We start from the raw sequence: 25,247 nt of genomic DNA on the forward strand, positions 1-25,247 counted from the left end.
TATAACAAAATAGTTATACAAATAACGCAAATTTCCACATCAAAAGACGAAATTTCAACAATAACAGTGGTGCACTGACTACACAATGAGACAAAGATGGCGCCTGACGCTCTTGTTGTGGGTCGCGGTACAACAATATTCATGCGCCAGGTGAAGTAGTCCCGTATTCATCCGCGTTCGTTGTAGGAGTTGCGTTCGTTATAGCATTCTCAATTTTATAGGTAAAACCGTTCGTTATAGGAATATTCGTAGTAGGATCCGTTCGTTATAGCATACCACACTGTAAATGAGGCAGAAAGTCAGATCAGCAACCTAGGACTTGGTCACAATTCTCGTAATACGGTATGGCAGCAGGGTCTACCATTAGTTGGGTAAATTTGGTTCTAAAAAGACCTCCTAGTCCCTAGTGGGCAGTTTTTTACTCCATCTCTCTTTTGCTGGGATGGGGAGGAAAGATGGCTTGGTACGTACTGTATATCCAAATGGGTTAAGCAATTAACCATGGATTATGATATGGGAAGGGTTGTATTTTGACAAAGAAATTCCCATAATTCCAATAATAAATAATGCAGTCTTAAAAAAAAAAGTTGCCCTGTATTTTGAGGGTCCCCTGGCCTTAGGATGTCGGCCAAAAAAAAATTATATCATTCTGTGAGGGCTCCAGAAATAGATGTACGAGCTTTGGCAACAAGTAGTATGTAGATGTTTTGTTCCCCATTTATGCTTATAATAAACTTTCTTTACATTCTGTTCATTTTAAATGACAAAAACATCATCAGTATAAATAACTTCATTCTGAGGATTCCAAAAATAAATGAAAACATGGTAACAAGAGATAATTATTTGTACAGTACACAGCAAAATCTCAAGCACAGTCTACTCTACCATTGTTTGGGTGAGTGTTGTTGTTATTGGTGTGGTGAGTGTTGTTATTGTGGTGGGGAGTGTTGTTGTTATTGGTGGTGGTGAGCGTTGTTGTTATTGGTGGTGGTGAGTGTTGTTGTTATTGGTGGTGGTGAGTTGTTATTGGTGGTGGTGGGTGTTGTTGTTATTGGTGGTGGTGGTTAACACTGGTGGTGGTGGGTGTTGGTGTGGTGGTGTTGTTGTTATTGGTGGTGGTGAGTTGTTATTGGTGGTGGTGGGTGTTGTTGTTATTGGTGGTGGTGACTTGTTGTGGTGGTGGTGGTGTTGTTGTTATTGTGGTGGGGGTGTTGTTGTTATTGGTGGTGGTGAGGTGAGTGTTGTTGGTGGTTGAGTTGTTATTGGTGGTGGTGGTGTTGTTGTTATGGTGGTGGTGGTGAGTGTTATTGGTGGTGGTAGGTTTGTGGTGGTGGGTGTTTATTGGTGGTGGTGAGGTTGTATTGGTGGTGGTGAGTGTTGTTGTTATTGGTGTGGTGAGTGTTGTTATTGGTGAGGTGTTGTTGTTATTGAATTGTGGTGAGTGTGTTGTTGTTATTGGTGTGGTAGTGTTGTTGTTATTGGTGGTGGTGAGTGTTGTTGTTATTGGTGGTGGTGGGTTATTGGTGGTGTGGGTGTTGTTGTTATTGGTGGTGGTGGAGTGTCAGCCCACTCTAGTGTTGTTGTTATTGGTGGTGGTGATTGTTTGGGTGATTGGTAAGGAGTGTTGTTGTTATTGGTGGTGGTGAGTGTTGTTGGCTTGTGGTGGGAGTAAGTGTTGTTATTTAGTGGTGAGTGCTGCTGTTATTGGGTGGTGGTGAGTGTTGTTGTTGGCTGGTGGTGGTGGTTGCTTGGTGGTGGTGGGGTGTTGCTGCATAGGTGGTGAGTGTCCTTGTTATTGGTGGTGGTGGAGGTTGTTGTTATTGTGGTGGGGGTGGTGGTGGTGTTGTTACAGGTGGTGAGTGTTGTTGTTATTGTGGTGGTGAGGTTGTTGTTATTGGTGGTGGTGAGCATATTGGTGTGTGAGTGTTGTTATTGGTGCAGAGTGTTGTTATTGTGCAGGCAGGAGTGCTATATATTGGGGGAGTGTTGTTGTTATTGGTGTGGTAGTGTTGTTGTTATTGGGTGGTGAGTGGGGTAGTGGTGGTGAGGTTGTTGTTATTGGTGGTGGTGAGTGTTGGTAGTGTTGTTGTTATTGGTGTGGGTGAGTGTTGTTGGTGGTGGTGAGGTTGTTGTTAGTGAGGTTATTGTTATTGGTGTGGTGATTGCTAATTGAGGTTGTTGGTGTGGTGGTGAGAGGTTGTTATTGGTGGTGGTGATTGTGTGTGGTAGTGTTGTTGTTATTGTGTGAGTATTGTAGTGTTTGTTATTGGTGGTGGTGGGGAGTTGTTATTGTGGTGGTGGGTGCTGGTTGTTATTGGTGGTGTGGATGGTTGTTATTGGTGGTGGTGGTGTTGTTATTTGTGGTGTGCTGGGTGTGGTGTTGTTTAGTGTGGTGTTTGGTGGTGTTGTTTTGTTATTGGTGGTGGTGAGTGTTGTTGTTATTGGTGGTTGTGGTGTGGTGGTGGTGTTGTTGTTATTGGTGGTGGTGGCTTGTCGAGTGTTGTTGCTTATTGGTGGTGGTGAGTAGTTGCTGTTATTGCGGTGGTGAGTGCTACAGTATTGGTGGTGGCGTGGAGTGCTGTTGTTATTGGTGGTGGTGAGTGTTGCTGTTATTGGTGGTGGTGAGTGTTGTCATATTGGTGGTGGTGATTGTTGTTGTTGCCGTGGTGGTGACGTTGTTGTTATTGGTGGTGGTGGAGGTTGTTGCTATTGGTGGTGGTGAGTGCTTGTTATTGGTGGTGGTGAGTGTCGTTATTGTGGTGGGGAGTGTTGGTTATTGGTGGTAAGAGTGTTGTTGCTATTGTGGCAGGAGGTTGTTGTTGGTGGTGTTGTTATTGGTAGGGGAGTGTTGTTGTTACTGTGGTGGGGAGGCTATTGTTATTGGCGGTAGAGGTTGTTGTTATTGCTGCTGTTATTGGTGGTGGTGGTGTTGTTATTGGTGTGGTTGTTGTTGTTGCGGTGAGAAGTGTTGCTGTGGTGGTGGAGTGTTGCTGTTATTGGTGGTGGTGAGCGTTGTTATTGTGGTGGGAGTGTTGTTGTTATTGGTGGGTGGTGGTGAGTGTTGTTGTTATTGGTGTAGTGAGTGTTGTTGTTATTGGTGTGGTGAGTGTTGTTGTTATTGGTGTGGTGAGTGTTGTTGTTGTTATTGATTGTGGTGTGAGGTGTTGTTGTTATTGGTGTGGTGAGTGTTGTTGTTGGTGTGGTGGTGAGTGTTGTTGTTATTGTTGTGGTGGGAGTGTTGTTGTTATTGGTGCGGGTGTTGTTGTTGGTGGTGAGTGTTGTTGTTATTGTGGTTGTTGTTATTGGTGGTAAGTGTTGTTGTTATGGTGGAGTGTTGTTGTTATGGTGTGAGTGTTGTTGTTATTGTGTTGTTAAGGTTGTTATTGTTGTGATGGTTGTGTTGTTATTGGTGTTGATGGTGGAGTGTTGTTGTTATTGGTGGTGGAGTGTTGTTGTTATTGGTGGTTGTGTTGTTGTTGATGGTGGTGGTTGTGTTGTTATTGGTGGTGGTGAGTGCTGAGTGTTGTTGCTTGGTGGTGAGTGTTGTTGTTATTGTGGTGGTGGGAGTGTTGTTGTTATTGTGGTGGTGTTATTTGGTTGTTGTTATTTGGTGTGTTGTTAGTGTTGTTGTTGAATTGGTGGTGTTGGGTGAGTGTTGTTGTTATTGGTGTGGTGGTGTTGTTGTTATTGGTGTGTGGTGTTGTTGTGGTGGTGTTGTGTTGTGGTTGTTGTTATTGTGGTGGTGTGTTGTTGTTATTGGTGGTTGTGTTGTTGTTATGGTGAGTGTTGTTGTTATTGAGTGGTGTGAGTGTTTGTTGTTGTTGGTGGTGGTTGTTGTTATTGGTGTTGTTGTTATTGGTGGTGGTGGTGTTGTTGTTATTGTGGTGGTGAGTGTTGAGTGTTGTTGTTATTGTTGTGGTGGGAGTGTTGTTGTTATTGTGTGGTGGTGAGTGTTGTTGTTATTGTGTTGTTGTTATTGTGAGTGTTGTTGTTATTGTGTTGTTGTTATTGGTGTTAGTGTTGTTGTTATTGTGTGGTGAGTGTTGTTGTTGTTATTGTGGTGGTGTCATTGTTGTTGTTTGGTTGTGTTGTTGTTATTGGTGTGGTGGTGTTATATGGTGAGTGTTGTTGTTATTGGTGGTGAGTGTTGTTGTTATTGGTGTGTTGTTGTTAGTGGTGTGTGGTGGTGTTGTTGTTGTTGGTGTGGTGGTGTTGTTGTTATTGGTGTGGTGATGTTGGTTATTGGTGGTGGTGAGTGTTGTTGTTATTGGTGGTGGTGGTGGTGAGTGTTGTTGTTATTGGTGTGGTGAGTGTTGTTGTTATTGGTGGTGGTGAGTGTTGTTGTTATTGGTGTGGTGAGTGTTGTTGTTATTGGTGTGGTGAGTGTTGTTGTTATTGTGGTGGTGAGTGTTGTTGTTATTGGTGGTGGTGTTGTTGTTATTGGTGGTGGTGGGTGTTGTTGTTATTGGTGTGGTGAGTGTTGTTGTTATTGGTGTGGTGAGTAAGGTTGTTGTTATTGGTGTGGTGAGTGTTGTTGTTATTGGTGGTGGTGAGTGTTGTTGTTATTGGTGTGGTGAGTGTTGTTGTTATTGGTGTGGTGAGTGTTGTTGTTATTGTGGTGGTGAGTGTTGTTGTTATTGGTGGTGGTGTTGTTGTTATTGGTGGTGGTGGGTGTTGTTGTTGTTAATGGAAAATTATTTGATATCACAAGTCTCTCATTTATTTGAGGGAGTTAGGTCTCAGGTTGTAAATCAACAAATCATTACTGTTTTGTTAGTAATTCCTCATAAATTTTGTTGTACAATTTCCTCATCATTGTTATACTTTCTCAAGATCAAGAATTTTTACTCATTCCAACCATTTTTATACACTCAGGCTATGATTTATTCTTAACTTTTTTTAATAATGTCATCACAGACTGCAGGTTATATTGTCACTTCTGTTGATAATATTGGCAACTTCAGGGTTTTGTTTATAAATAATATAAGCAAGAGGCAGCTATTTCTTGTTGTCTCTTTAGCATTTGATTTATAATCAGAGATGAACAGTGATCAATGATTTAACTTGACAAGAGTAAATATGTATTTCAACTTTAATAATTTCTATATTTTTCAGGTATATCAAGTGAGACAGGTTTGTGCTTTGGGGGGGGACAGCCCCTGGTGATTGAGCTCACTTGCCCTCAGAATAGGTACCATAACATCATTGATCAACATCAAGCAGCACGTACACCAATAATTGCCAAAAAGAAGACCTAGCCCATCCACATTTTTTTATTTGGCAAAGTGAAAGGTCTTGACATATATTCACCTCTCTGCAACCAGGAAGTAGGTTAGTCAAGTTACTCTTGATTAGAGGGTGTATTATGCTAATTCCAGCTTTAAAGTAACTTAATTTTATATTCTATTCCACAGAAAAAAAAACATACTGAACAATAAATTTAAGATCATTATTGTTTTCCAAACTGTTCCTTCTAGATATGGTATTGTAGTTAAAATTATTGAGAATAAAAAACACCTAGTTTTGTAAATTGAGCCCATCTTCCCACATGAAGAGCTTTTACATGAGATTTGTTATCATACTGATGCCTTTAAGAATTTAAAGCCATTGTGCATGCAGAATCTTCAAAAAGTGTACACCAGTTGAATGGTACCTTTGCAGTAATGTGTACAGTATAAATAAATTGAGGAATTATTGTCGACTCATATAATTTTATGAAAAAATGAAAGTTGATTCAGTGCTGACCTTTACCTTTTCCAAGGTCATGATTTAATGAGGTAACATCTTTATGCAGGGTGAGTGTGATTTAGGAATTTTTTGTGTAATTGACTACTGTACAGAATTATGCACTGTATATACTTTTTCATTTAATGGTAAGTTCATTACCAAAAGAAACTAAAACTCATTTGTTCTGCAGGAGTGGAGATGGCACCAAAGGTTGAGGGAGTAAGCAGTGAGAGTGGAGATGACTCCTCAGGTGGAAGCTCAAGTGGGACCTCAGGTTCTCGTCGGCCAGTCAAGAACACTGAGGAGTACCGAAAGTACTTATATATTTACTTATGTTCTCAAAAAAACTTTACCACAATAATATTCTTTCGATGTTTAAAGTAATTACAGTTTAAAGGTGAATGTTTAATACTCTTAATAGTACTGTAGTGGCAAATTCTTATTTTGTAGCACACCCTTTTATAACTTTTTTATACGGTATAGTCTGGTTTTACGAGAATATTTTTTACGCAGCACCTGTCAGAAGTGATAATTATTATTTACACGGTAAATTCCATCATGCACGCGGCAAGCAGCCGGTGACATCGCAGACTGTGATTGGGCCACGTATCCTTACTACCCACGCACCCCCTCCGCCGCACGCTAGACCAATCACAGCGCAGCGGAGAGCTTGGGTGGCAAGTATGCCTAGACTCTAGGCATACTTGCCACCCAGCTCTCCGCCGCCACGTCAGTCTCACTGTCTCCGTATATATTCACTCGTGACCAGGAACCAGTGCTTTTTTTTCTTTCTCCACAATGGCTTCCGCTGGACCCCCACCACCCCCGAGAAGCCCTGAACTACCATCATAAAATTAAGATGTCATTTTTACTACAATGTATAGTATTGTGTCGGCGATAGCCAAAAAAGGTGAGTCTGGAGGTTGGCCGAGTCTCTATTTCAATTAATCCCAAAGGTTCTGTTATTTTATTTACTTGTTTCGCTATATGTGCAGACCTCCATGGGTTTAATTAACCGCGTAAAACCAGACTATACTGTATTAAGTAATCCATGTAGTTTGATAGCCAGTTTTCTCATGTTGCAAGATACATGGAGTAGTAACTAATTCCAAAGAATTAGATATTCTTTTCCAATACAACTATTTGGGAGGCATTGGTTGCTAGTCAGGCAGAAAGCTGGAAGTCCTTGCCACCAAGCTAGCATGCATGCAAAATTATGTGATCCACATTGTGTCACTGGTTATGATATAGTTATAGACAACACAGTCAATCCACTCACTTTAGTGGGATAGCCTCAGGCTGAGCTGAAAATTTTTATTATTAAAAAAGCTTCAGCTGGAGGAAAGAATTCCCAGCCTTGGAATTAGACAGATAAAGGCTGTTCAGAATTACTGGCATTAAACAAACTGGATATATGTCTTATTCCCAAAACTGTATGAAAATTGCTGCATCCTTAGCTTTTCTTCAAAGTATATCTCTTAGTCACTCCTCCATTGGGGTGCCTGGGCATCTGTGAAGGTGTTTAGCCTTTAGATTATGAAATAGTTGGGAGCCTGTAAGATTAATTATTAAGTTAATCTGGTTCAAGATGCAGTTCTTTCTTAACTTCTTAAACTTAATAACTCAGTTCTCCTTTCTGTATTAGATGGTTTTATGTACATCACCTGATCTATATGAAAGTTATAAATAATGGATCGACCATTAAATCCAATTTTTATAAGCAACCATTGAACATGTGACTGAGATCCTTGCCTCCTCCTTTAGGTGCTAGGATGAGCGAGAAGGCAATGAAGATTCCCAGTTTTCAATCTAATTGGCAGTTTATGCTTCCAAGTGTTGTATTGTACCTCCTTTTCTAAGAGGCTATAGTTGTTATTGTAAAGAAGAATTTTTCTGGCGTTGAATCCCAATCCTTGAAATCCCAGTTGTCCAATCCATGCTTAGATATGAAATGGGCTTCCAGGATTAATCCCTAAATTATATTGTTTTTTAGACGTCGTGACCGCAACAACCAGGCAGTGAAGAAGTCACGTCTCAAGACAAAAATGAAGACCCAGCAGATGATCGATAGGGTTACTCAACTGAGTACTGAAAATGAAGAGTTGGAGGAAAACATTAAGATTCTTAATAAAGAATTGGGCATTCTTAAGGATCTCTTTGTTGCTCATGCAGGTTTGTTGTTATATTATGATTCTGTAGAATGAGTTGAATTTATATTTAAGGGTTAGGTACAGTCACGACCAAAAGTCTTCTCCAGGCTGTGAATCTTGAACCAGTGAATTCAAATCGGCATGCAAAGATGTTCCATTCTGTCAACAGATAGCACTCAGCAATGTAAGTTGTAGGGTGAGGGGATAGGGGTTTTTACTGTATTTGCTGTTCTACTCCTTTTACACTTTTAATGAAATACTATGGATAACATTAGCAGGAAAACCCAGCACTACCATCGAGGCTGGGTCTAAGTAGTGCTGGAAGCCTCTGAACAATCGGTATGCAAGGCATCACATTCAGGAACATGGTGTGAGTGGGAGAGTCACTCTAGAGTTCTTAAATATATTGCTTCCATTCGGTGAAATATTTCTTGACTCCACTGTGCATAAAAAATCCTTTGCTTTGGAAAGTTGAAATCCTCTTTTGGTAGCCCTGTTCCTAGGCAAGAAGCAGGTGTCTGTCAATGGGAAGAACGTTTTAAGAATACCAACATAAGTCTCTGGGGGGTGGATGTGGGCATATGGGCAAGATGACTTGAGAAAGATTGAGGGAAAACTTCACAGGAAATGGATATACAGGTAGTAGTATTTTGGGGAATGTGTTTACGTCCATCAGTGAGGGCCATGGCCATTCCTGCACCAACTCCAATGAAACTGGTCCATGACAACAATCTTATTTATACTAGAAGAACAGCAAAGGACTGAATCCAAGCAAATCCCTAAATCGAGGTGCTTGAGGTCCATAGTGCCGTGATTGGAATGCCATATAAAAGAAAGCTGCATTTTCCAGTCTCATTTGGTGCAAGCCGGCATCACATTATTCTCCTGCCACATAATTTTACCAGTCTAACCGGGGCCTGTTCGAGGGTTCGTCACACTTGGACCAGTGTACTGTCCATGATGTGCAGTGGCAAAGTCAAGAGAAGAAGACAAGGAGGACCCTTGTCAACATCAAACAAAAAAGGCTGCCAAATTGATGCTTTTACTGTGCAGTACAGTGATATTTTACTGTGCAGTACAGTGATATCTCCGTTAGCCGGAACAATTAATGCAGAGCACTTCTGGGAATGAGAGATTTCTGGGTAATGAGACGACTTGAACCTGGAAAAATATCCATCATCCCCGGAATTTTCTGTAATTTTCTGGGTAACGGAAAATTGTCTTAAAAGTTCAAGAAATTGCCCATTATATCATCTCTTGAACCTGGAAAAATATCCTCCATCCATGGAATTTTCCGGTTCCCCCCAAAAATTTCTCTGAATTTCCGGAAAATGTGCCTCATTTTCATCTCTGAAACCCAAAAAAACTCACCTTTCTCCGGAATTTTCCGGGTATCGGGAAAATCTTCTCATAATTTTCTAGAAAATGTGTCCCCCTGAAAATCGTTCCCAAAGCCGTAATTTTCCGGAAAATTACGGCTTTGGGAATGATTTTTCTTAGAAAATTTCAATTCCGGCTATTGGAGAGTTCCGTGTTTGAGGGATTCTGGCTAACGGAGATATTACAGTACTGTATTAGAGTTTTTAAAAAATTTTAATACGGTAACAGTAAAGTGGGATACAGTAGTTAATGAAATGTTCAATAGAATATCATTATATTTATCCACTGTTGTAAACTGTAATTTCAGCATCAAATGTCATAGTATATTTGCTAATAAGCTATTAAAATTAAACAAGAAGGACTTGTTTTTTGGGTCCTCCGAAGAAGCAAATATTTTGACGTGGCTACTGGGGTACCGGGTAACTATATATTATATGCCTACTGAGACATTCAGAAATGTTAAGGTAGATTATGAAGAAAACCTAATGTAAAGTATACTCACTACTGTTTTACTATAATGTACCAGGGGCTTTATTTTTGGTAAAATACTTTTAATAGGTGGCTTCATCTGATGATTTCAAAGCATTAATCTTTGTAGAATTCCATCTTTAAGAATAGCTGATGTTTGTTTACACTTTGTTGCTGATGCTCATCCCACTCATTCATCCAACCAATAGGAAGAAAGTACAGAATGAAACCTATGTAAACTCGTTCACCTTTGGTTTTAAGAGTTAAACCAGTTCAGAAATTTTATGAACCACTCTAAAAGGGAGCAAGAAAATGCGCTATAAATCACAGGGGGTGTTGAAACCCAGTTACTGTACAGGTAATTCCATCCCAGATAGAATAAATTAAGTGATTGATGCATGTGGGGGGTTGCACATGATATTAGATTAACCTTAAAAGCCCTTGTGACATAATACCAGCCAGACTCCCCACATGGCTAAACTTTGGAAAAAAAAGGGGGGGGGGGTAATCAATAAAAGAAGAAATACAGAAGAATGTGTTTACATTCAACTGTCATTGTAGCATGATTGAAGAGTTGTCTGGAGTGTTGATGAGCAGTGTGGAGTGATGAAAGATGTTTAATTTGAAGCTACTGCACACAGCCTAGAGCAAGTGATGTTGACGCACACTTGCAACAAAATTCATACTTGAATACTCTTTTATATCAAATGTCTATCTTATAGGTATTACATAGCACAAAATATATCTACTGTATTTTCCCCAATAAAATTATAAAATACTGAACATAGGTCGAAGGACTTGCACCCATCACGATAGTTAGTGGGTAACTGACCACGAGGCCCGAGTCTTGAGACAAAGATTATGAAATGAATTGTGTGTTCCTGTCATTGTTATTCATAGTAGTACAGGGTAGTTTATTAAAATTTTAAAAGGAGTAGAACAGCAAATACAGTAAAACCAATACTGTGTGTGTTAAGTCACCACTACTTACATTTGTATATGGAAGTTTGGAACTTGGTAAAGGCCATCACTAACTTTTACCTTTTTTATTTTACTTCACTAGCATTAGGCATTCCTATAGAGGGCATTTTGCACAAAACATTAAAGTTTTGAGCATAACATGAGAGATGATGCCTCACGGGCAATGTTTGACTGCAAACAAATGACAGGAGATACTGTGGGCTCATAGGGAGTGACTCGTAGTGCTCTCGCAAAGGCTTGTGAGCTTGCCCTACCATCTGCTTGCTGTGAAGTCATAACTGTGAATAAGAAGGGCTTACTGTGGAAGAACTCGTTAACACCTGAACCCCCACCCACAAAATGCAGTGAAAGTTCTGTGATATTAACATTACCATAACTTTTGAACCATATATGTTTTATTTTTTCACACTTTATACATTTCAAACTCCCCATAATGATGTGAATAAAAATAATATACATCTTTAATATTTTTCCAAACACATATTTTCATACAGGGATATATCAGAAAATAAGCTGCTCGAGAGCAAAGTTTCACAATTTGCTTAGTTTACTGTATATTGTAATTTGTTTTTAAATAAACAGTAAAACAATAGTAATATGTGGTTCAAGAGTACATACAGTAGTAATTTCAACATCACTATTTTCTATACTCATTTTAGTCAGTAAAGATTTCCTCTAACATTATTATGCTTGGAGTATTTTTATAAACTGCTGTAATTGTACACTGAGAGCTGGTGCAAGAACACTGGATGCTGTTTAACCCACCAGAAATCTCTCCCGGGCAGTGATTGGCCAACCAGCTACTTAGAGGAGTGCAAAACATTGACTGCCAATGATACAGACTTCTTCCAGGGTGTCCCTAAGCTCCAAGGCACCCCAGGTTGCTGTGGACTTTACCCATGTGTCTAAATGCAACTGTCAACTTTATTGAAAATGGCATAACTCGGTATCTCCATACATGCCTGGATAGAGGAGTCTGATGAATACTGTGATATAAATATCTCGTTTTCAGTCAAGTTCGTGCTTACAACGTACAGTGAATCCTCGAAGATCCAAACTGAAAGACCACCTGTCTGAAAAAGCCGATTGTCCCTATCTTCTGGTGAATGTACTAAATGTATAAAAACGATAAATAATGATAAATAAAAATACAGGACCGTATTTTATGGCATATAAGAACCCCCCCCCCCCACATTTTAGTAGAGAGTATTTGACTTTTTTCTCCTATAGCCATAGTTTTCTTAAAATAATATATATACTGTGTAGCACCAGGAAACGTGAGGAATAAATAAAAATGTTACAACAAAAAATACTATATACTGCATTGCCAAATTGGTAAATAAAAGCCAAATGGAAGTTAAACACAGTCGTTATTTGTATACACCCCCCTGCTTCATCATAATAACGGAGACCAGCTGAGACGCTGATTCCCTAGCAATGCTCCCCACCCCCTACACTCTGTGTGTTCCTCCTGCTCCCTCACCGAGTCAGCTAACTCATGTGCAAAGAAATGTATATTCCCTTTGTGTATTTGCCCTTAGGACAATTATTTCTTTTACATTTTTTCACGATATGTATGTGGGATGGTGTGTGCATGTAACTGAGTAAAAATAATACGAGTTGAAAAACGACCATAACACCACACAGCTTAGCCCAGTAGCTACAATGCCATCATTAATCACTATTATATCAGTAAATCCAGTGAAGTAAGGCAGGAGCTAGGAGAGTTGCAACAGCAAACAACGCTCTAATTAGCAGCCACTCACTCCCATTGCCAAGTGTACAATTGAAATATGTATGGGAGAAATACATATCTTATAGTCTAATTTGAAAATGGTGACAGGCAGTGATAAACAAATTACATAAACCATGCATTTACTTATGACAACATAATAAGAAACATTGTACATGTATCATTATTAGAGTGAATAAAATAATATTCCCACAAACAACAATTGACAACTCTGTTTATGTTTCCCGCCTCGAGCATCTGTATCCCATGCGCTGACATCTTTATATGGGCCTAGGATGATCTTTGCTCTGTTTTGGGAATGCTTCTTAGCCCCCGGAACCCCAAAATTTTGTCCAAATCTTCCGAAATCCGGATTTACCAGGACCGAATCTTTGAGAGCTCACTGTGCATCGGTGACTGTCATCTGTTGACAGGGCATCTTTGTATGCCAATTTGAATTTATTGGTTTTAGATTCACAGAGCACATGGCTTGGGCACGACTTTTGAACATGACTATACCACCGAACTTTCATAATTTTTACTGTTTTCTAAGAATAAAATTTAAATTCTTGCATATTTTCTTTGTAATAAATGTCTTTTTACCACAGATTTCATATATTCTTCAGGCACTCACTCACACTTAGTTCCTTTAACAGGAAACGCTCATGGTGTACAGCTGAATGAGGCAGCATTAGCCAAGATGTTGTGCGAAGAGCCTGAGTTGGATGAGGGTGTGTCCCTCTTGATGAGCTTTTCTCAGGGGTCCCCCCCCAGAACTGGGACTAACGAAAGCCTCAAATGAACCAATGACAATACACAAGTCCACGTGGAACCTCTTTTCCAAGTGAGACTTTGACTGGTCTCTGATGCATACTCCTAATCTTCCCAGCAACCAAAGCACTGAACACACCTTGTACTTAGTCAAACTTAACAAGTTGTAAGGCTTGCAAGATTATTGTATGTATGTTTCCTGTGGAAATACTTTGTAGCTAATTGGTCATGTTTGGCTGGAAAGTGAAGTATTATGCACAGTTATCATGAAGCTATATTTGTTGTACCTGGATACAATGCCACCTCTTTTGGTTGCTAAATATGGGAAATTTTCAGTGATACAACATTGATGGCTTCAATGACTAACAGTCACATTGAGTCTGTGTTGGCCCCTTCTTCCATTAATATTGCAGTGCCAACATTATATGTAATTTAATTTTCTTCTGCTATTATGGTACAGCATATCCTTTCTCACAGAGGCAAAGTGTGGATGATGATACAGTAATTTCTAAAGAGAATGACTGACGATGTAGTGGAAAAAAATATGAGGATTGACATGTAGCTTTTATGTAAAAAAAATCCTAACAATGTTACGGCCACTGTTCACACTTTGGATCCATGAGAAAATATTGTTTTCCTATAACAGTAAGCTGTCATTCAGAATGGCAGGTACATATTCTTACTACAATGTTAATCTTTCTGAAAAAAATAAATAAAAAAAATAAATGATAGTTAAAAAAAGCTTATGCAGTGTTTGCAATTGACCAATGGGATTGTATTCTTGTGCATTATGCAATTCCATCCCATTTACAGTTATTGCACTTTGAATAATTGGTTTTGCAAGCATCAAATTTTACTCAGGAGACCCAATAACCTTTACTAATGGTGGACCTCTCAATTAAAGTTAAAATTCACAATTTCAAGCCTCGAGAGGCCTAAAGTCGGGCGCTCATACTGATGCATGTTGATGCAGTAAGTGATATTTGATTCTGGGATTGTTATTAATAGTATATTCCTATTGTTACTGTAAATGAAAAAAACAAAATAAGTTCAACACTTATGTAAGTACAAACTAGCAAAAAGGTGAATAGAAATTGCAAATGGTATTGTTATATGACTTATAAAAATAAAAACATTCATACAATTCTCTTGAGTGCACTTACACCAATAATTACACTGGTATTAGAAAATGTTAGTTGGAGCAAATTCTTTGTTGTATTACATGATAATTAGTAACTGCATGGAGAGTGTTGCTACTTAGCACTTGTAATGTCATGTATATCTAGCTTCAAGCCCGTTGATAGGTATGTGTGTGTGTGTGGTACTTGGCCATATTAAAATATATAGTCTTTTTATTTTGGGTCTTGGTAAGATTTTGTAGTGATTTGTTATTCACATGTGAAATGAAAAATGAATATTATGTTTAGTACTCCCAGAAGCTGAGAGCCAAGATCCAATCAATGTCAGTTATATAATTTTTGATACATTTTATAGGGTGTGCAAGTTGCAGAGCTCTCCCCTTTAGTGTCATTGTGGGGGAGCATGATTTTAGGACTTGGACTGGTGTCTTTTTAAATATTGTCTACAGTACAAAATAAACAACTTTCACAATATCATGTTTCCTTTTCCCTACTGCTTATGGTTAACCCTCTGGCACTCCTGGCCACGGTCGGAAATCTCACCCTCTGGCGGTTTTTTGACTCGGTTTGCGTCGGTAACAGGATCCATTTTTCAAATTTAATAAACAGTGGTTAGAGTGATCCAGACCCAAATTGCATCCTAGACATGCATCTGCCAGCCCATGAGGCTAGTGGGAGGAACTTATGCGGTTGACAGGGCCGGTCCACGGTTCCTGTGTTATGCTTATGGAAGGGGTGCTCTCAGTGTGAGATACAGCTGAGCGAGAGAGGTTATGTGACACAATTTGTGCCGAAATACCACAAAAGGGTAAAAGGTCCAAAGGAACTGAATGTACCATAAGCCATCAATTGAAGAAATTCAAGGTAAAATACAAAATGTGTCAAGAAAGTCTCAAAGTGTAAACAAAATTAAAAAGATTGGGCAATGTATACCTATGTCAAATATTTCTACGTCCAACCCCTATTGTCCACTGGCAGTCACTCAGTTGTTAATGGCAACAGGAAATTTCAATAATGTATTCTGGGCCCTGGTAGAGTGAAATAAGTTTCCTGTGGGTAACTATAGTGCGTTTTTTCTCAGCTGAGAAAAGATGCCCCGCCCCTTCCCCAAGAGTTACAGCTGATTGGCTGTTGCACACCTGTCCTATTTTGTCCTGAAGTTATGATGTATTTCTAAATGAGTTTATTCATAATCGTTGGGATGACCGTTTCTGACGAGAAAGATATTTGGCTAAATTATATAGATACATACATTCATTATTTCAAACATAAGCATGTAGGAAGTTTATCAGAAGTATTATACATGAATTAACTGTTAAACTCTGGTAGCAAATTTACGCTTTCGGAGGATGCATTTAATATATATACTTGTTTTTACCCACAATAAGGCATACTAAGACAAATTACGTATCAGTAATACTACATTATGCAAAAACAAAATTTTTAAAGATCAGAATCACATTGAAATATTACAAGACCATTAGCAGAGGCGGGAAAAATATGAAGTTGTTCGCAGTCATATTTCCCACCTCTGCCCCATGAAAAAAGTTACATATACAGAAAGTTATTGCCATTTCTATAGAGCATAGTATAAAGAACTACAGTACTAAGTATGTATTGGTACTCACCGATGGGCGGAGGTGGTAGAGGAAGTGTGTGGTGGGTAGTGGAGCGAAGGAGGGTGGTGAGTCACTGAGACTGCGGCTGCCTCCTGCTCTGACTGGGGTTTCTCCTTCTCTGTTGTTGTTTGCTCCTCCTCGGTTGCTGGCTGTTGTGAAGAAGCTCCTGCCGTCCCGCGACAAAAAAATGAATTCAGTGTTGACTGCTTGGTGCTACTCATCATCTTCTCCTTATAGATCTTGGTGTAGCAACCAAGACTGTCCTCAATTCTACGTTGAACCTTTGAGCTATGTTCTCTGTTTGGGTTGTCATCTGGAAGCATTTGCATTGCTTGCTGGAACATGTTCAACGATTCTGCCAACCTCTTTGAAGTTAGCGTTCGTTGAGGTTCTTCGTTGTAGTCGTCTTTAATGGGACTGTGCTCTGTTAATTGTTGCAGATCTTCGTTGGTGAGCTCTTCTGTATGGGATGCCAGGACGTCCTCAATATCCTCTGATTCCAGCTCATCAAAGCCTGCCTGTCTAGCCTAGCTGAGGATATCCCTATTCACAGCTGGGACTAAGTCCGTGAATCCCGAAAAACTGTTGACACACTCGGGCCACAGTTTATGCCACACACCATTCAGACAACATTCTGAAACCTCTTCCCATGCCTTGCCAATGTTGTTAACTGCATGAAGAATGTTGAAGCTGCGCCACTATTCTCGGATCTTTGGTTTATTTTCTCTGTCTGTAGCTTTGAGCAGCTGGGCCATGGTACGACGTAAATAATACCGCTTTGAATGCGGCGATGACGCCTTGGTCCATAGGCTGCATCAGTGCTGTCATGTTGGGAGGCAGGAATATAACTTTTACACTGTCATGCAAGTCGTCGAGATTGGGAGGATGAGCTGGAGCATTGTCAAGGATCAGTAGAATTTTGAAGTGAAGGTTTTCTTTGGCACAGTATTCTTTCAGTGCAGGGACGGCGTACACGTTTAACCACTGGCTAAATATGGCGCCGGTTATCCATGCCTTTTTGTTTGCCTTGTAAATAACAGGAAGGTGATCCTTAGAGTATCCTTTCAGGGCCCGTGGGTTGGCAGCGCGAGAAATCAGCGTTGGCTTCAGCTTGAAGTCACCGGCAGCGTTCGCACCAAGCAGCAGCGTGAAGTGGTCTTCTGCTGCTTTAAAACCTGGTGCGCTTTTCTCCTCCTTGGAGATATAGGTCCTCTCATGCATCCTCTTCCAAAAGAGACCAGTCTTATTCATATTGAAGATATTCTTCGGTGAGTAGCCTCTTTGCTGGACAGTCCGTTTGAATTCTGGCGGGAATATCTCGGCAACAACCGTATCTGAACTGGCAGCTTCACCAGTCATCTTAATATTGTGGAAGTTATAACGATGCTTAAATCGTTGAAACCATCCTCAGCTGGCCGTAAAGGTCTCTTTCTTCGATCTTTCACCCTCTTCTGCCTTTAAGTCATCAAACAGGGATCTGGCCTTATGCTGGATAACCATAAGGCTCACTGGGGCATTGCATTGATTCTGGTCCTCCATCCACATTGCCAGCATCTCTTCCACCTTCTCTATCACAGTGCTTCTAGTACGAGTCATCTTAGTAACACTCAGAGAAGAACCACTTTCAGCACTAACCTTAATCTTGTCAGCGTTGGTCCGGATAGTACGCACTGTTGTGGGGGTTAGACCAAGCACAGCGGCTATGTCCACAGCACGCTCCCCTTTTTCAAATCGGGTTAATACATCCATTTTCGTAGCAGGGGTAATGGTCTTACGTTGCCTCTTCACTACACTAGCATCAGTAACACTTGATGGGCACTTGGAAACCATTTCGAATGGTTAGATTACAGTTTTAGAGCAAAAACACTTAAACACGCACAAATGATGTGAAGTCGTACCAGAGACTGGCTTGACCTCGCTTGGGGACGCTGTGACGTTCCGCGAGTGAGGGCAGCGCACCGAGCCGAGAGAGCGTAGCATGGCCAGACAAGAGCGGGTGATGCGCCGTAGAAAGTAGTCTGACGACGCAAACCAACGTAGTATCGGATCACCAGGACGTTAAACAAATTTTTGGTCTCTAAAGTTCAGCGACGTAATACCGAAACTTTAAGTGGGACGACATTAAGCGAGGACTTACTGTACAAATATATAATGATGGGAAAATCCTCTCATAAATAATCTGAAACAAGACAACAAAATGTATTGAAATATAGATAAAATGCGAGAGTTTACTCTCAAGTCAACTGCATGTTTTGTTATTAAAGTTGGGTTGGTTAGGTTGCCATACAGCAATTCTTTCCTCGTAAAAATTAGTCTCTAGAACACATGGCATCTGAGCGTCAGCTGGGTTGATACGTAGATCAAACCTACAGAATTTCTTTCGTAGCCATCTAACCATCCCAAAATGAAGGATGTCAGTAATTGCAGTGTAATACTGTACTTTTTTTCACAATATGTATGTAGGATGGTGTGTGCAAGTAAATGAGAAAAAATAAATGAAGAAGGTTACGTATACGAGGTCATGTCCAAAAAGAAACCAAACTTTTTAAATAGCACGCCAACGAGCTGGCACAGCGTGCTCACGACGGGAGCACTGTGTAGCGGTGACCTTGACCTTTAGTCTAACACTAGCAGCATCACGCCACGTCAATTAGTCATCGAGCTACACGCGCTAGAGTGAACGTGTGTTTAGTGCACTTGGCGATTTGTTGCAAGTTAAACAATGAAGGATCTTGAAGTGCAACGTGTTTGCATGAAATTCTGTTTCAAATTGGGAAAAACTTTTAAGGAGACTTTTCAAATGTTGCAACAGGCTTATGGGGAGGATTGTTTGAGCCATACACAATGTCACCTGTGGTACCAGCATTTCAAAAGGGGAAGAACATCTACCGAAGACGATCCCAAATCTGGACGTCAGAGTCGCACAAATGTGGAGGTGATGTTGATTGCCTTTTTGGATTGGAAGGGCTTCGTTCATCATGAGTTGTTCTACGTGGACAGACAGTCAATAAAGAGTTTTACTCGGAGGTCCTGAAGCGTTTGAGGGAGGCAGTGCATAGGAAGAGGCCTGAGGCGTGGACAAACAAGACCTGGATGCTGCACCATGACAATGCACCTGCTCACGCGTCACTCCTTATCCGTGACTTTTTGGCGAAGCATGAGATGACTATCGTCCCCCAGCCGCTCTACTCTCCGGATTTGGCCCCTGCGAACTTTTTTGTTCCCAAAGTTGAAATCCATCCTGAAAGGTCGCTGATTTCAAACAATAGAAGAGATAGAAGAAAATTCGCTACAAGACCTGCACACCATCCCTCAAAATGCGTTCCAGAACTGGAAAAAAACGTTAGGAGCAGTGTATCAACAGTGGAGGGGAGTACTTTGAAGGAGACAAGTCTGATTAAGTTGTAAGTAATCAATAAATTTGTTTTTTAAAAAGTTCTGTTTCTTTTTGGACAGACCTCGTATATACCTGAAAATGCCAGTTGAAAAAACCGTAACACCTCACAGCTTGGCCCCGTAGACTGGTGGTTACATTGATGAGCCAACCTAGCTACAATGCCATGATTAATCACTGTTAAGCACTATTCTATCAGTAAACACTAATAATGACAGTAAATCCAGTGAAATATGGAAGGGAACGAGAGCTACAACAGCAGACGACACGCTAAATAACAAACGCAGTCACTCACTCCCCTGCTCCCTTTGCCAGGTGTAAGTATGGGAGAAATACATATTTAACTTGAAAAAGGTATGGAATCAGTGATAAACAAATCATATAAACCATGCATTTTCTTATGACAACATAATAAGAAACATTGTATCATTACTAGAGTGAATGAATTAATATTCCCACAAACAAAAATTGACAACTTCTGTTATAAAAAAAATAGATTAACACGCCAGTCCATGCTGGCTGGCTGGCCGTGTTGAGCCCGTTTTTCTCTCTCCCCTACCACTGATGAATATCATGATGAAAATGATGAAGGCAGGGGAGTTACAAGTGCTCCTCATCTACCTCAGAAGAGGAGAGCTGAGGGAAGGCAGGAGGAGGGTCGTCCATGTCGGAATCAGTCAGGAGGAGGAGATGCACAAACAGAAGGCTGAGGCTCTCTTGCAGGTGTAGAAGGTGAAGGGCTTAGAGTGGACAAAGGCAGGAAGAACATGGTAATTGGAGGCTGAGCAACCTTGCACTTGAGTTCCTTCATTATTTCCCGGTAAGGAAGCAGGAGCTGCTCCATCCCTCTCTTGAAGTTGACTGATCTCTTGATAAAGGGATCGGTCTCGAATAATGTCCCCAAGTGCTCTACTAGCAAGCAAGAACCTGTTGAGGCCCATGACGGTTAAGGTGGGCACCTCCTCTACTTCACCTTCTTCCTCCTCATCTTCATGACGCTGCTCCTCGACAAGCTTGGCCAACTCTTCCCCAGCATGACCCAGGAGCTCCTCTTGCACCTCTTCCTCCTGAAGGTCATCGAACCCCTCACCTCCCACTTGATGGGCAAGCTGGACGATGTGCTGCTCATCCTGGTCGACTGTGGGGAAGCCAGCAAAGTCGTTCACCACCTCTGGCCACATGATCCTCCAGCAGGAGTTAACACAGAGGGCTGTCAGGTCATCATGGCACTGCTTGATGAAGGAGATGCAATCTGCAATGGAGAACTTCCACATTTTCCACACTGACCCAGCACCATCCCGCGTGTCCTCGTCCAAGGCTTGCCATATCCCGCTGAAGGAGTGGGTCATGTACTTGGCCTTCAAGACAGCAATGACTCCCTGATCGAGTGGTTGGAGCAATGATATGTTCTTGGGCAGAAAGATCACCTCAACATTTTTATTTGCAACCTTGAGTGCCTCGAGGTGGCCAGGGCAGTTGTCGATCATGAGAAGGACCTTAAACTCCAGCGTTTCTCCTGCAGGTAATCCTTGACTTCCCTCATAAAACAATTGTGAAACTGGTCAGTGAACAACATTGCTGTCATCCATTCATGCTTTCTTGTTATGGCGGTAGAAAACTGGGAGGAGGTGCACGTCTTTGTTCTTGAGTGCACATGGACGCTTGGTACGGTACAGCAGCATGGGCTTGATCATGTGCCCTGCAGCGTTGCCACATAGCAGGAGAGACACATGATCTTTGGCTACCCTGAAGTCCGGTGCACTCCTTTCCTCCTTGGAAATGAACGTCTTGGCTGGCATCTTCTTCTACCACAAGCCAGTTTCGTCAGCATTGAAAACCTGCTCCGGCTTGTAGCCCTTCTCCCGGATAATCTCAGCAAAGATCACAAGATACTCCCTTGCTGCTACATTGTCTACCGAGGATGACTCACCAGTAATCCTCAAGTTGTGCAGGTTGTAGTATTTCTTGAAGTTCTCAAACCACCCCTTACTAGCATCAAAACCTTTCTTTCAGGTATCACCAGAGCCACCAGCACTAGCAACACCCTCACTACTCACTTCCCCTTCACCACCTTCCTCAGCATGGAATTGATTATACAGGACCTTGGCTTTGTCACGGATAAACTTCTGGCAAAGAAGGATGTGGCGGTGGTTAAAATCCTCAGTCCAGATGTTAAGGGCTTTCTCCATCTTCGCCATAGCTGTATCCCTCACATTAGTGGCTACCTTGGCAGAAGAGGGGGCATTACGAATCTCCCTCTCATTCTTCTTCATGTAGCAGACAGTTGACTCATTGATGCCATACTGCCAGCCACATGTGGCAAAGCTTTGCCCACTCATAAGTTTGTCCAGCAGTTGTATCTTCAATTGTTGGGTGGCTTCCTGTGGCTGGATAAAGGTGGTTGAGGGCATTTGGGAGCCATCACAAGCACGAGGAGCACAGTTGTTAAGAGAGCAGAGTAGCACATGCACTAGACAAGTGTTTATCCCAGACTGAGGCAGACTGAGCACGTGTGCCAGCCTCCCGGGACAACAGAGACATCTTGTGGGACACTACAAAACTCACGCGCTCCCCGTCCTGGCCGCGGATATGCTGCCAACTTTAAAACTACCAGCAGACATTCTTGGGTACATCCAGGGTGCCATTCGCAAATAATTGAAGGCATTGAATTAAAAATCAGCGAATTGTAAGGGCATGCTGTACAAAAAATTAAGAAAATTACGTATATCTAGCCAAATTACGAGTTGAGCAATAACATAGCTCACAGTTCAGCCTCACCCACTCTGAGTGCTACTGGGTGGCGAGTTGGGGACTCAGCTACAGAACTACGTACCATCTCCATGGATATATTGTTCCTCATTACCCCTTGTTTAAGATATTATTTCTCATTTCTGTCCGTTCAGTGATCTATTTTTCAGGAACGCATCCCGATAAACACCGCATCTCTATATTGCACCATGCGACAACAAAATCCTACAAGTAAAACTGATAAGATCTACATAGAGAAAAAGTATTTGTAACCAACTTTTTCCAATAGAATCAGTATGGATACAGCACAAAGAAGACTAAGCCTTCAGTACACTAATGTGGCTGGCACTGCACTTGGATGCCTTTCATTTTATGATCTGTAATGCCAGGTACCCATTCCACAGCTGGGCACACCTTATTTTGTGGTTGGTTGTAGTACAGTACTTGAACCAGTAACTTTTGGTTCAAGCGGAGAGTGCTATATCCACTTAGCTACCACACAGTAACTGAATAGTAATAGCACTTACCTCCTGACCCAGTGGTCACCAGTTTAAGTCCTGTGGCCAACCACTGAGTAGGTTATTCACAGTTAACTCATCCACAGAAAAGGTACCTAACCCATTAGTTGGGAAGTGAAAGGAAGTAGGTAGAGTGCGGTCATAGCCACAATTTCTATTTGTGTACTAAAGGCTAATCTTCAATGTGCTGTGCTGAAGAAAAACCAATTCAGCCTCAATCAGAGGTAAAAAAAAAAAAAATAAATAAATAATAAAAATAAAAAGTTACTCTAATAACTATAAAGAGTTGCAGCAATAGGTACTTACATACTAGTTGCTCGAGATAAGTGAGGAGCCTTTGTCCACGACCTATGACTTCGATGTTCCTCTGTGAATCTTTTTTCTTCCCTTAAAGTTTTGAACTGGAAACAGCAAGACTCCCTATAAAGGTAAAAGGCAAAATAAAAAGGAAAAGAACCTTAAACTGTACTTTGAATTGAATTGAAACAGTTTATGTAGCCAGAAAAACACAGATACAGAGTGGATAACAATAACAATACTGTATTAATATGGCTGAGCAAGATGTTTGCCAACATGAATAAAATATTCATTGAAGTGGTTGGCAATGGGGGAGGGTTCCGTTACAACTGAATCATTTATCATAAAAGCTGAGTGGGGGGCCGAAGGCCGAGTGTTCCTGTTCTGAATAGAATTTATGACATTCCAAGTTTTCTTACTGTCACCTGATGCTGACTGGAGCTTATTTATATAAAAGTTATGTCTGCCATTTCTAAGTGCTTGAGTTACTCTATTTCTGATACTTCGGTAAGCATCACCGAAAGTTATGGGTCTTTTTGCAAATTTCCTTTGGAGTCTGTGTTTTCTTTTATCATTATCTTAATTTCGATTGTGATATAGGGTTTGGAAATGGATACAGTTTTCACTGCCTTAGTCTTTGGGTTCCATTACACTGCATATTCTGTAGGGTATCATTGAAGGCATCATAAGCAGCATGAAGACTGAAAGTGTAAACATCTTCAGAGGCAACTGAATTTGCAAGGACTGAAAGAAGCCTAATTACAATGGGTGACCTTACATAACATCAGGTCAGGTCAATAACATGGGACCCAATAATCCACACACCACCTCCACTGCAAATGAAAGAAGAGCTATGGTGCTCCAGTGTTTCCCTTTTCCTGTATAGTTTTATCAAGATACAGTACTAATGTTCAACCATTCCACAATGTTACAGATTCCTATAAATTGATCAAAACAAAAATTTGATATAAAAACTCATGTGCAAAAAAAAAAGATACAAGCCGCTGTGAACAAGGTGTTTCAAGCTGCAGTGATAAAACCCTATGAGTCCTTCAACCTTAACTGCAGTCCAGTAATGAATAATTATGGCAATATCCATCGATGTATAGATCATATACTCAGAGTATGATGTGCCTAAATTTAGCAACCAAAGGGGAGGCATTCCCACAACCCAGAAATCCCAAAATGATGAGGTTATTGTAAGGGAAGTGCCACTTCTGGCTATCATTAAATGCAGATGATGACACCAGTATCTCAAAGACTACATATACAGTACTACAAAGATGTGTTGTATGAAAATATGTCTGCCCCTCAGGCAGAAGAACACTCTTTCCATATTCATGTACATACTGTACCTGGCTCTGGTTGTGCTGGAGCTCATTATCACCAGATGACATCTGGATGATGTCTTGACTCACTTAACTTTAAATAACCATTTAATAATTCTAAGATGTTACAATCTAGAGATAAAACCCCCAAAATACAACACACTACAGTAGATTTTAGGTAAACCTCCCACATTCTAATGGAATCTGAATAATATCGTAGTAGACTTGGGCAAGATTTCATATATCTGGCAAAATAGTTTAGTAGTGTGTTGTGATGAGAGACTTGGTGGCGGGTCCTGGCCACCAGCTCACTGGTTAACTTCCAACCATGTCATTAAGCAATTGTAGAAACTCTGGCAACACAATACAATACCTAAAGGATGAAACTAATGCCAAGAAATGTGTGACAAACAATCTATCCCATTTAAGTGTCCCATAATATGATACTATACTGTAGGTAGCACTTTGCTGCCAAATACATAGTGTCAGGTAGTAGACATTCAATCGGTGTAAACTGCCTAACTATGACACTGCAACCAGTTTTCTAGCCAGTATGAGTCAGAGTGCATGTACATTAGCATAGCAAGTGATGAATCTTAGCTCTTGACATAACTAGCAACTGAATCTTCCACCCCCCCCCCCCTTATTAAAGGTGATGTATGAATTCTCAATAGTATACCTTTATGGCTTTAGTTTAATTCATGAACACAACAAAGGGGTCATTTAAATATCTGCACATGTATAATCTTTCATTTTAGGTGAGCTAAGTTATATGCCTTATTGGAATGCAAATGTTTTTACTTCTTTTTCATACTGGAAAGTGTTATCCATACAGCAACACATAATAATTATGGAAAAGATCATGTACCACCCTGCTTCTAATCTTGAAATTGTTGACACAGGCAACATTCTGAGCACAAGTAAACTCCCAATAATAAAATAATTAGGTTAAAAGAAACCTGTAAGTACCAATATAGTTGAACATTTAATATTCA

The 25,247-nt window shown here is 40.7% G+C and overlaps 1 protein-coding gene across 5 annotated transcripts in view; it reads left to right on the forward strand.

Annotated features, from left to right (window-relative positions):
* The window catches only part of LOC121866984 (CCAAT/enhancer-binding protein gamma-like), a 45,999-nt gene extending 31,179 nt beyond the window's left edge, over nt 1–14,820 (forward strand). For 2 of the 5 annotated variants that reach the window (XM_042366735.1, XM_042366736.1), the window contains exons 2-5: nt 5,116–5,331; nt 5,918–6,041; nt 7,721–7,899; nt 13,083–14,820. In XM_042366735.1, the coding sequence (XP_042222669.1) occupies nt 5,926–6,041; nt 7,721–7,899; nt 13,083–13,240 (453 nt within the window). In that variant the 5' untranslated portion in view covers nt 5,116–5,331; nt 5,918–5,925 and the 3' untranslated portion in view covers nt 13,241–14,820. The remainder of the gene's footprint in view (nt 1–5,115; nt 5,332–5,917; nt 6,042–7,720; nt 7,900–13,082) is intronic. The other 3 variants (XM_042366739.1, XM_042366738.1, XM_042366737.1) reach the window with 2 other exon arrangements.
* The last annotated feature ends 10,427 nt before the right edge of the window (nt 14,821–25,247 follow it).

Source organism: Homarus americanus, unplaced genomic scaffold (assembly GCF_018991925.1).
Source record: "Homarus americanus isolate GMGI-L3 unplaced genomic scaffold, GMGI_Hamer_2.0 scaffold20888, whole genome shotgun sequence".
In the NCBI taxonomy this organism is placed as follows: domain Eukaryota; kingdom Metazoa; phylum Arthropoda; class Malacostraca; order Decapoda; family Nephropidae; genus Homarus; species Homarus americanus.